We start from the raw sequence: 13,426 nt of genomic DNA, 5'->3' as shown, positions 1-13,426 counted from the left end.
ATGCAGCACTAGGGATTCAAACCACTGAACTGCCAACCTTTCGATCGACAAGCTCAGCATCTTAGCCACTGAGCCACCGCTCATACATACATACATAAATAAGTACATAAAGCCATACCTGAAGCGAAGCAAAATATTTGACACAAATCTAGAAAATGACAAAGACAAATCCTCTCTTTGCTTTTTCATGCCATCTTAACCATCACGCCCTCTCTACCTCGCACAGAGGATGGGTTCAGTGTGCCATTATGAGATAACTTACCTTCAAAGGTGTTGGAGAGGAGATTGAACAATATCCTGTTTCAGGAACATCTCAAGACACAGACATTGAGACTATTGTACATATTAATGTTTCCCAACTTTGGCAACTTTAAAATGGATGGACTTCAACTTCCAGAATTCCCCAGCCTAACTGTCTGGGGAATTCTGGGAGTTGAAGTCTACCCATCTTAATGTTGCCAAGGTTGAGAAACACTGTTATATGTTTTTCTGGGCTACCCTATTCCCTAACCCAAACAATATACTGTATGTATGGTTGTAAACATGCTAGGGGACCAAGTCACATGGTTCTGGCCACTATTATTTTGACCAAACCTCATGCAAATATCCCTAATTCAATACACAACCACATACGTTCAAAATCACATATTTTCCCTTTTGAAGCTGGACTGATGCATCAATTGTACAATACAAATTTTAATTGTCTTGAAATAGCTTTCAACCTGTGCAAAATGTTTAACCAACTTTAAATGATTGCAGAAATGAGCTTCTTAGATTAATCCAAGAGTTTGTTAGCTTGGTTGGTTTTCAGTCCAAATTCCAAATGCTGCCAATTGGATAATGGCTGCTCCTAGTTACTAAAACTGTTTGGCAGGCACCAAACATTTGTTATCCGCAGTTTTAATGAATAAAAATGAAAACTCTTTCAAGCCACATTCAACTTTTGGTGGAAACGTGGTGAGATGTGTAAAGGTGTGCATGTACCAGTGGTGGGTTCTAACCGGCTTTACTACTGGTTCTCTTTGTGTACACGCTTCGCGCGCGATCGTTCTGTGGAAGCGCGTTAGGAACCTGCCCAGCTGAGATGCGGCAATCTGCCACACCTATTGGCTGGGCTAAAAAAAGAAAAAAGAAGAGATAGGAATAACGCGGGGGCGGGCGGGAGGGCCCACCTCCCGGACAAAGAGAACTGGTTCGGTGACGTCATATCGTCACCGCTACCAGCTCGGCCAAACCGGGCCAAACCAGGAGGAACCCACCACTGGCATGTACATATAATGAGAGGGGGGAGGGAGGGAGGGAGAGAGAGAGAGAGACAGAGACAGAGACAGAGACAGAGACAGAGACAGAGACAGAGACAGAGACAGAGACAGAGAGACAGAGAGAGAGCACCTGGAGCTCAGTGAAATATTTTCTTGCAATTTGCTCGATAGTTTTAATATTTACAGTGATCTCCACCATTTTAGCACAGATGAAAGCCGAAAGAATCCTTCCACACCCTTTATTTTCTTGTAGGGACTTTTAGCAATTACTTTTTTTTTTAGATGCCAGCAGCTGAAGGGTATTTCCATGCAATGTCTTCAACTAAATTAGCATTCTTGTTCTATACGGTGTTTTCTGCTTCATGCTGAAATAAATGCAGGTTATCACACCAGAGTTCAAAGAGATGTCTGCAAGTTTGTTATTAGCTACAAGAGAATTTCGCCACAGCTCTGCATCTGGGTACCCCAGAAATACTAAGCCTAATTTCAGGTTTTTATATTGATTTCAGCAGTTCCTTATCAACAAATCCTTTTAGTCGAGCAAGGTAAGCAACAATATGCATTTAATTCAACCCAATTATTTTTTTTAAAAAAATAGTATAATAGTTCAATTTTCCATTAAACAGTGTGCCATCTGGGTACATGTATCTTTGTGCAATAATAATCAAGATTTACAACAGTATTCATTACATTAATATTACTTCTCTAATTTTACAATACTAATATTGAACATTATAAACAATATTCACTTCAACCTCTTGACATATCTTCTAATAGGAAAATAATAGTAGTAGTAGTAGTAGTAGTAGTAGTAGTAGTAGTAGTAGTAGTAGTAATAGTAGTAGTAGTAGTCCAGTGGTGGGTTGCCCCCGGTTCGCACCGGTTCTATAGAACTGGTAGTAAAACCGGCGGGAGGCTCCACCCACTGACCCTAATGTCATGAAAATGCTTCTGCGCTTGCATAGAAGAGCACGCGGCCCCATTGCAAACCGGTAGTAAAGGTAAGTAGAGCCCACCCCTGTAATAGTCATAATCATCATCATCATCATCATCATCATCATCATCATCATCATAGTGTTTATATCTCTCTCTTATCATATTTTCTATATTTCACTGATCTCTTTCTTTTGTTTCTCTATTTTTAACTTCCATTTTTATTCTCTAACCATCGATAAAATAGTTCCCATGTCATATAATATTCAGTTTGTTCTTTCTCATTAATTGCAAGTGTTAATCTATTCATTTCTGCACATTCTAATATTTTTCTGATCACATTCTCATCAGTAGGGATCTCTTCACTTTTCCAGTTTTGTGCAAATACAATTCTAGCTGCAGTTAATACATGAATAATTAGATAGACATTCCCCTTACTAGCCCAATTATGAATGCATCTAACCTGATTTCTAGTATCGTCTAAGCCCAACAGAAAGTTTGCAGAAGCCCAGAATCACTTTGCAGAGTGAGGTGGGCAGCATAACTATTTAAGAAATAAATAAATAAATGTCATCATCCCAGAGACTATATAGTCACATCACTTTGGGATAACCCTGGTGAACAGAGCTACCAAACTATTTTTTCATCATTAGTGAATCTTGTAATGTTGAAAGCAGTGGTGGGATTCAAAAAATTTTACTACCGGTTCTGTGTGTGTGGCTTGGTGGGCGTGGCTTGGTGGGCATAGCAGGGGAAGGATACTGTAAAATCTCCATTCCCACCCCACTCCAGGGGAAGGATACTGTAAAATCTCCATTCCCTATCCACTCCAGGGGAAGGATACTGTAAAATCTCCATTCCCTATCCACTCCAGGGGAAGGTTACTGCAAAATCCCCATTTCCTCCCGATCAGCTGACTCAGGAGGCAGAGAATAGATGGGGGCGGGGCCAGTCAGAGGTGGTATTTACTGGTTCTCTGAACTACTCAAAATTTCCGCTACCGGTTCTCAAGAACCTGTCAGAACCTGCTGAAACCCACCTCTAGTTGAAAGGAGAAGTTGTTCAGGAAACTCATTTGAGTTGTAGGGGTACAATTACACAAACAAATTTCCAGTGCTAAATTGACTGTATGTTACACTAATGGTAGTTCAGAGTAATGGCCAAGGACATTTTCTGTCGTGCACAATATCAGACATTGGAAATGTATGAAAGACTTGGGGTGTTTGTCAAGCAACACAATATTATAAGAAATTAATTTGCTGGTGAAATGTTCTCTGTCCTCAAGAATTATTATGTTTAGTAACTAGCTGTTGATCAAAATATCACAATGTAGTTAGTATGGCTAACAATCCATTTCTGCAAAATGAACACACAAATTTTGGCCTGGCAGACACACCAAATACCTATTTTTTTAAAAAAACAAAATGCAGTATTGTCTTTTTTTCAGAAACTATCCACTCGTCATCCAAAACATAAACCATTGAATTAGAGATGCCAGGTCATTCAATATATTCGCCCATTTAATAACCTGCTTTACTATTGATTCATTATTGGATTAAATAAAATTTCATATTAGGGATGCTCCATATGGATGCTTTTTTGAATGATGAAGGTAATCGGTAGCCCTTGCCATTATAAGTAGATATAAACTTTTTTTCCTTTTTCATTCTCTGTTATACTGTTAAACGTGAGGAATCACATTTTTTACAATAAAATATGCCCTTAATATTGGACTTCACAGTTATACTTTAGCTTTGCGGTAGAAAGGAGAGATAACTTTGAAAACATTGCCACCTACTGGCCATTGTTAAATTAATGAAAAGAAAAATATACGCTCTATCAGGTCGTATACACTCAAATTAAATGCAATTTAAAATAAACCTGCAACCTGTTCTGACACTCTGATCAGCAAAATAATGAACATGTTCTAATTGACAACCACACTTGTTACATATTGTGCTACATAAATCCAATGGATTTATATAATTGAGGGCACGGGTGTGAGAACCTGGATTGCTCAACCATATTTACAGCAGAGAATCAAACATCTTAGAAATGCCTCTTTCCAATCAAATTAGTTGGGAAATATAATTCTTGTTATATTTCTTGGTGGGAGTAACACAGAATCTTGTTTAATTCTTGAAGATGCAAATAATAGCCTTGCAAAGCTTATTTTTAAAGCACTGATTTTAACAGTCCTTGCCTTATTATCTCTTACGGTATGAATAAATGGCCATTTTTCTTCAATGTTGCCTGCAAAGGATATCAAATCATATTTCCAAACTCCAATTATAGATTGTGAGCAAACAGCAGTTTCACAAAATGCTTCTTTGTTCTAGTAGTAAGCACAATTTAAAATCTATCCCAGCAACCATATGCCATTAATTTATTATGCACTTGTAAAATCCCCTTTTTTCTTTGTACTGTTATTAATCACCTTCTGGGTTTTCACATAAACACTAACATTTTCATAAACTGTGATGAAAAACCATGCAGCATTCAAAACATGCACTTTATATAAACTGTGAAATGGATTAGATGAGAACAGCAAAATGAATTTCTGTAGCAATATCATATTATAAAGACATATTTGTAACTATTCTTCTAAAATAGCCTTCCCAAATTGCTATCTTTCAGAGATATTAAACAGTAGCGTTCATCATTTCCTTTGATTACATTGTTTGAGTTGGTGACCTTATAATTCTAGCTAATAAATACTTTTTTTTTTTAATGGTCTGAACAATTGATCTGGTGCCCTTTGTAATACTTATAGCATTATTCTTCTCATATTCTTTTTATAAGAGGCACGTTGTGCCTCCTATACAATACCAGTAGGACATATCTTATTTACTCCATATTCTAGAACTGCAGTAATTTTCTAGAATATGAATTCAGTTTAGGCAACACTAGAGTATAATTCATTTATTGCAAAACTGAATTGGTTCCCACATTCTTTTTCCATTTCTCTTCTCATCAGCCTTTTCAGCCATGGAACCAACTGTCTGTCACGATATGCAAGGTGAAGCATTCAAAATAGATATGTCCATATTTCTGTTCATCTCATTTTTAACTTGCTCTCTCTCCAGCTTTTGGGGAAGGCAGAGGTGGGTTTCAGCAGGTTCTGGAGAACCAGTAGCGGACATTTTGAGTAGTTTGGAGAACCGGTAGTAATTATTCTGACTGACCCCGCCCCCATCTATTCTCTGCCTCCCGAGTCCAAGCTGATCGGGAGGAAATGGGGATTTTGTAGTAACCTTCCCCTGGAGTGGGGTGGGAATTGAGATTTTATAGTATCCTTTCCCTGGAGAGGGGTGGGAATGGAGATTTTACAGTATCCTTTCCCTGCCACATCCACCAAGCCACACCCACCAAGCCACGCCACGCCCATCAAGCCACACCTACAGGACAGGTAGTAAAAAAATTTGAAACCCACCACTGGTGCACACACACCTTCAAGTCAATGTTGACTCCTCGTGAGTGCCTGGACAAATCCCTGCAGTTTTCTGGTCAATATTTCAGAAATAGCCATTGCCTGCTTCCTAGAGCTAAGAGACCTTGACCTACTTCATATCCCTGGCTGGGCCTAAGGCAGGAGTAGACCTCACAGTCTCCTGATTTGTAGCCTGGGACCTTAATCACTAGACAAACTGGCTCCCACTTGACCTTAAGATCTCCATGTGGGACTGGAAATCCAGTTTGAAAAACACTGAACAAAATGGGTTCACTAAAATGACATTCCATAGAATTAAAACAATCCCCCAGAAAAAGCACCCTAACCGAATGGAGAGTTAATAAAAAGCAAATACTTTATTGATAATTTATTTAAAAATATCATATTTAAATCAGAAATAATGCTGAACATTTAATTAGGAAACTCTTTTTTGCAATTAAGGACATCCTTTAAAATAAAAAGTCCATGGGGAATAGCCACTAAATGGAAATATTTTTTTAAGTAAAATTAGTTAAAATTACTGAATGTTTCTTTTGTTTCTTATTATCAAAAAGGTTACCGATCAAAACAATGTAGAAATTAGTTGCCTACTCATATCAAAATAAGATTTATCCATTTATTTTGCATAGCCTTACCTTAAAAGCCATATAGTCAAGGCTATGGTTTTCCCAGTTGCAATATATGGCTGTGAAAGTTGGACCATAAGAAAGGCTGAGCACCAAAGAATTGAGGCCTTTGAACTATGGTGCTGGAGAAAGAAGACTCCTGCGAGTCCCTTGGACTGCAAGGCGAGCAAACCGGTCAGTCCTAGAGGAGATCAACCCTGACTGCTCTTTAGAAGGCCAGATCCGGAAGAGGAAACTCAAATACTTTGGTCACCTAATGAGAAGGAAGGACTCACTGCAGAAAAGCCTAATGCTGGGAACGATTGAGGGCAAAAGAAGAAGGGGACGGCAGAGAATGAGGTGGCTGGATGGAGTCACTGAAGCAGTCGGTGTGAGCTTAGACTCCAGAGGATGGTAGAGGACAGGAAGGCCTGGAGGAACGTTGTCCATGGGGTCACGATGGGTCGGACACAACTTTGCAACTAACAACAACAAAACCTTAAAAGCTCATCGTACCTAAGATATTTAGATATAATTTGGCAGCACGCAAAGATTCATTGAAAAACAGTTGTGTACAGTAGCTGTTTCCAAACTGAGCCTTAAATCATGACCTTCCACTCATTTCTTTTTTGACTGCTGCCTTTTGCACATTATTTCAAAGAAGACCCACTTGAAAAAAAAACCTAGATGGGCGATCTTACTAATATGCTTTCATTTCTTACCTGTTGTCGCTTAAATGCCAAATGGTCCAGCTTCTTCAGTTCTTTCTGAAGATGTTGATATGTTTTCTGCAGTTCTGATTTACTGGATACATTTCGAAGAGACATAAGCATTCGCTGTACCTGCAGCCATATAAGAGATAAGGAAAAAGAACATCTGAATTTGTCTAGGAACAAACTCCCTAAAATCAGTTCTTTGCACAGCCTTTGAATTAGCATCTTGTTATCCCTGAGTTACACTACTGGGAGGAAAATACATTTCCCAAAGCCTTCCTCTTTTGTCATCATCATTAGATGGCTAGATGGCATTACAAGACTCAAAACCTGTCTTTCTCCAGATTTGCATATCAAGAGCCACATGTGCATGTCACAGACAGCTGAAATTCTGCCCTAACATGAAGGACCATATAGACATCACCAAACCATTCCACTTTGGCTCCTTCTATCAGCAAAAGCAGTTGAAGAAACAATGGAAACTCCTTCCACATTTGTCTTGCATGACATTGTAGGAAATTAGCACCCCCTCCCCCCCAGGAAAATGAGATATTTTAGGAAATATTAAAAGGGCAGAATATTTCTCCTAAAAGGGAGGCTGAAACTTACCGCACTCCACACACACACCTTTGTCAATGGGCCATTAAAGCCTAGGCCAGTCTCCATAACAAAGATCTACCTCCTTCAGGCAGAGCCATAATAGGAATCTCAAAGCCCTTTCATTACATCATCACCCAGCAAGGCTCAACCAAGCCTGGGATTCAAAAGACAACCTACAAAGTTACCCCTGCATGGTCCCATGGGAGTCTGACAACCAATCAAAATACAAGCTCAAATTCAAAAGCCCAGAGTGGGTATAAAACTCAGGCAACATCTCCTCCCTTTTTTTCTTCAGCCAAGATCTTCAAGGCATGTGATCCTGTCCACCATTAAAACTATCTTTCCAAGCAGCTACCATGTTTCCAGTGTCTTTCTCCCCACTTGGACCTGAACCCAGAAGGACATTTCTTCCAAAAACATGAAGCTGGTAGTTCCAAATTCACCGTCCTCCCAGCATGTCAGAGTCCAAAGCCAGGAGCTGGTTGTCAAGTGGAAAACCATGGAGAATATGTGAATGCAGTCAGGGAGGACGAGAATGATTGCTTTCCCTTCAGTTATACTTTTCTGGAATTCAAAATCATGGAGAAGTGAAATTTGGGGGGAGGGGAGGATTTCTAAATTCTCATTATTTCAAAAAAGAAAAGCAGCTACTGCAAGGGAGAGACACTGGAGCCATATCAAAGTTCATGCTATGCTTTACAGGACCTTCAGCTGGGCTCTCAGATATCCACAAGGATTTTAAAAAGTCAATATGGTGGCAGTGACCAGGCAAATGAAGCCATGTCCCTTTTTTCTTATATAAACTATGTATTTCATCCATGTGGTTGCAGCCACCATCTTGACTTTTTTGACCTGCCTGTGAGTGTTCCTGGTTGGGCTCATACTCAGTTGAAAAGGTTGACACTAATTTTCCATTCAAGCACCAGCAGCAATGCAATGCACTTGGATCATCATCTCATAGCTTACCTATGAGAGCAAAACTGTACATGCAGTCAATTTTATTGATACTGAGGTAAATAATGTCATGGAAATCTTCAGTCACATGAGAGGTAATGCCATGAATATGACCAAACCAACATTAGCAATGAACACCTATTTTAAGGGGGGACCTATTTTTATGGAAATGTTTTCACTTGGATCTCTCCTCTCTGAATAACTCCATAATCCCTTTTATTAAAGCACAAGATTATGCCAGAACTGACTATCAATAACAATGAAAGGTTGTTTTTCAGGTTAGTCTTAGTTCGGTGCTTTTCTTTGCTATAGCGTTCTTTTTATTTTCATCCACCTGTTCGATTGGCGACATTCAAAACACAAATTCCAGAATTTCTCCGCATGATATAATACCTGCTGGCAGAGCATAAACCATTACTTCTCTGATGTTCCAAATGCAGCAGATGGTTATAGGCAGCAAAGGGTTGTTTTTTTTAATAATAATTTTATTAAATTTTAAGGTAGAAAGATTAAAAACTAACAAGAACTACCAATCGAAAAAGAGAACAGAAAAGAGAGAAATAACAGACAGAAATGCAGCAAAATAAAAAATATATAGAAGTAGCACTACATAAAAAGGAATAACTTCCAATTTATAGCACATATAAATAAATTTTACTTTCAACTCTTGCTCCATGGTTACAACATAACATCCATTTTCAAAATATAATCTATTAATATAGATTAGAACCCACATATCATAATTTCACTTTTTTTTCTGGTTCGCAAAGAAGTCCAGAAGGGGCTTCCAACTTGCAGTAGAGTTAGTCAATATCTTTTCTTTAATCAAAGTCATCAATTTTGCCATCTCAGTCATCTCCATCAGCTTTACCAACCATTCTTCCTTTGTAGATGATACTGAGTCTTTCCACCATTGGTCATATAAAAGTTCTCATGCCATTGTCATAGGTAGGAACAGAATACAATGCACATTTTCCAAAGTTTTATCCATCAGCCGTAGTAGAAATGTCTCTGGTCTTGATAATCCCTTGAGGTTCAACATTTTCTGAATTAATATAAGCATTTGAGTCCTGAATGGCCTTTTTAGCTTTTCAAGGCAAGACAGTTTTATCATAATATGTACACCAGGGTAAATCCTTAGAGCATGGGTGTCAAACTCAAGATCCGTGGGCCCCGCAGGGTGCTTAAATCTGGCCCACGGGGCCAGGCTAGAAATAGCAAAGGACCGGCCTGCGGTGCCTCTGGCAGCCAAAACAGAGTGTGGGGAGGTGCACATGGGGCCTCCCGCACCCCATTTGGTATGGATGGCCTCCTGCAGCACTCTGCTGGCCAAATTGGGGAATGGGGGTTTAGGCTGGCAAAGTGCTACAGGAAGCCATCCAGGCCAAAAATGGTGCGGGGGGCCATGCTCACCCACACACACACACACCCTGTGTTGGCTGGCCAGGTGCTGTAGGAGTCCCCCCCACCCCGCCCCGGCTGGCCCATGGAGGAGAACTACAATATTGATCCAGCCATCGAAGAAATCCAGTTTGACACTCCTGCGTTAGAGAAAAGGCACTGGAATTTGTGTGTAGTCCAACATTTCAGGTTAAGGGGGAAGTAAAGTGTTCATATTGTATTTGGGTCCAGCCTATTATGAGAACGCAAACATGATGTAATTCAGGGGTCTTTAAACTTCTGGACTTCAATTCCCAGAATTCCCCAGTCAGCCATGCTGGCTGGAAAATTCTGGGAGTTGAAGTCCACAAGCCTTAAAGTTACCAAGTATAGAGATGCCAGATGTAGTTCAAGCCCTAAACCAAGGTTCTGGAGATGCATAATTTCAAAATGCACATGAATGAATTTGGGCCATTTAGTAGCTCTTATCCCAATCAACTTCACAAGACTCCTTTGTAAATCCAAAAATGACCAAACACCTCCATATAAACCAGCTGAGAAACAGTAGGCTTAAAATCAGGGGTGAAATTCAGCAGGTTCTGCCATGTTCTTGAGAACCGGTAGCGGAAATTTTGAGTAGTTCGGACAACCGGCAAATACCACCTCTGGCTGGCCCCAGAGTGGAGTGGGAATGGAGATTTTGCAATATCCTTCCCCTGCCATGCCCACCAAGCCACACCCACAGAACCAGTAGTAAAGAAAATTGAATCCCACCACTGCTTAAAATGCTGGGATGGGACTACAGAGCCCCAAGTTAATTGTATCCTCAGCATTTGGACTGTTATCAGGGGAAAATGAAGGAGGGCCTTGAACTCTAGGAGAAATAGTAAAGAATGAGTGTAATGCATGCCTCTTCAGCCAAGATACTCAATATGTGTCCTCAATAGTCAGGCTGAGTGGAGAATTATGGGGGTTGAGGTCCAAAGATCTAGCAACCCTCCACAGTGGGAAGGCTACTGAAAAGATAACTTATATAAGCTGAAAAACAGGATTCATCTTTAATCATTGTTATCTTCATCGAATAAAAAAATAAGCTTCAAAATATATGTTTGATTTTATGGCATAGTGCTTCTAAAATTTATTTCTCCCTCGCTACTTTTAAAAATTAAGAAGGACCCCCAAAAGAGTTTTTGTTTATATGGATTATATTTATTGATATCTGCTGCATTAAAAATTAAAATGGATGCATTCGCTGCTACTACCCCTTCTCACAATTGTTTGATGGGATTTTAATATTGCATTATTTTTCAGCATAGGCTGGCAAATCAATTTGATTTTGTAAGCAGCTGAGAGGGTCTTGGGGAATCCCCAGAACTCCTCAAATCATACCTTCAGAAATATTGGTCTAGCAAAATATTTTTCCACTTTTAGTACATACTGTTCTAGCCATATCTGCATAAGGACAATATAGTGTCCTCATTCAAGAGACAGCCAGGTCTCAAGTAATCTGCTCTTCTTTCTGCTCTGATGAACTGACAATACCTGCATATTAATTCATGCAATTTTATTACTTATTATATTTTTATCCTCCCTTTATTACTTTATAAGTAACTGGAAGTGGCAAATATACCTAATACTCCTTCCTCCTATTTTCCCTACAACAACAGCCCTGTGAGGTAGGTTGGACCGAGAGAGAATGACTGGCCCTAAGTCACCCAATCAGCTTTCATGCCTAAAATGAGACTAGAACTCAGTCTTTGCTATCCTACAATCCTTGGCTTACAATTGCTATACAAGGTTTAACATGTCCATGAGGGTACCGTCGGCCGAGTTACGTCGGCTGGCGATACCCAGGAGGAGAGCCTTCTCTGTCGGAGCTCCTGCCCTTTGGAATGAATTGCCCCCGGATATTCATAACATCTCTGACCTCTGGGTCTTTTGCTGTGCCCTCAAGACTCTACTGTTCCGACAGGCGGGGCTGTCTAACTGAATGATTTTAAATTGGGTTTTAATATTGGGTTTTAAAATTTGGCCAAAACTATTTAATGATTTTAATTAATTTTAACTATGATATTGTATATTTATGTTTTTAATCTTGGCTGTACACCGCCCCGAGTCCTTCGGGAGAAGGGCGGTATATAAATAAAACTATTATTATTTTTATTATTATTATTATTATTATTATTATTATTATTATTATTATTATTATTATTATTATTATTATTTAGTTTTTTAAAAAAGCTCTCTCCCTCGTATAAATAGCAGCCTAGCAGAATCTGGGGAGGGATGTGTGAGGTGAGGTAAAGCAGTGGGCAGCTTGAGAGGAGCTCTTTTCACATTCACCATCAAAGGATGATCTGGAACCCTACCTATTCTCTGGGGCAGCATTTCTCAATTTTGGCAACTGTAAGATATGTGGGCTTCAATTCCCAGAAGTCCATACAACTTAAAGTTGCCAAGGTTGAGGAACACCGCCCTGAGGGAGGATGGATTTCCTTGAGAATTTTATGGGTAGAACCACTTGGGTATAACGCTGTGAACTTGTCCTCTGATCCTATAGCCAGTCTTTGTCAGCCCTTCAAGGTAGTCTAGACCAGAAACCAAATCCACAAGTACTAATCCTACCTCTTTATAATTTACAGGTTGTAATAAAAAAAGATCTGAAAGGCTTTCTCCCCACCTTTACTTTTATTTAGCGGAAAACTAGGGAGGGTCCCTTCTGAGACACTGAGACTGAGATATATCAGCTCATTCATTCTATGGACTAATGTATCTCTTCTCTAACCATTATCTAGGACAGGGGTCTCCAGGCCTGGCAGGAGGCTCCGCCCACCGACCCCGACATCATCAGAATGCTTCTGCGCATGCGCATAAGGGCATGCGCGTGGCCGGTAGTAAAGGTAAGTAGTACCCACCCCTGGGGCGGATGTATAGGTATTTGGGAGGGGGAAGTGAGCTGGTGGAGATGTCTCGTGAAAGGGAGTGAAAGGCAGGAATATTCTCATCGTCTTCAGTGCAGCTGAATGGAGTTGCTGATAGTCCGTCAAAGTCAACCATTGTGGCATACCAGAGGGATGGGACCATCTGAAGATGTACCTCACATGACGCCTTGGGGGGCTGGGGATTGGACATTCAGCCAGGGTCCTTTGGGGGGAGGGATTACATTCAATATGTAATTTTCGCGCCTATTTATTTATTTATTTATTTATTTATTTATTTATTTATTTATTTATTTATTTTTGAATTTATATACCGCCCTTCTCCCTGAGGACTCAGGGCGGTGAACAGCCAAATAAAAACATCAAATACAAATATTAAAATACAGTTAAATATATATGTATAGATTTGGCCCCATTAATTAAAACAATAAACAAAACAAAACAATTAAAAAACCCTTAAAAAGAATTAGGCCAGCCCGGCTTGTTGGAAAAAGAAAGTTTTAAGGGCACGGCGGAAGGCACTGAGGTCATGGATTCTCCTTATCTCAGGGGGCAACTGATTCCAGAGGGTGGGTGCCCCCACAGAGAA

General features: G+C 39.8%; 1 protein-coding gene across 3 annotated transcripts in view; it reads right to left on the bottom strand.

Annotated features, from left to right (window-relative positions):
* Positions 1-13,426, bottom strand: part of CTNNA3 (catenin alpha 3) — a 954,378-nt gene that overhangs the window by 878,914 nt on the left and 62,038 nt on the right. For all 3 annotated transcript variants that reach the window (XM_070945838.1, XM_070945840.1, XM_070945839.1), the window contains one exon: positions 6,974-7,093. In XM_070945838.1, coding sequence (XP_070801939.1) covers positions 6,974-7,093 — 120 coding nt within the window. The remainder of the gene's footprint in view (positions 1-6,973; positions 7,094-13,426) is intronic.

This window comes from Pituophis catenifer, unplaced genomic scaffold (assembly GCF_029215685.1).
Source record: "Pituophis catenifer annectens isolate HBS135680 unplaced genomic scaffold, rPitCat1.0.hap2 SCAF_6, whole genome shotgun sequence".
NCBI lineage: Eukaryota > Metazoa > Chordata > Lepidosauria > Squamata > Colubridae > Pituophis > Pituophis catenifer.
Note: the sequence above shows the minus strand (reverse complement) of the source record. Positions and strands in the feature narration are given on the sequence as shown.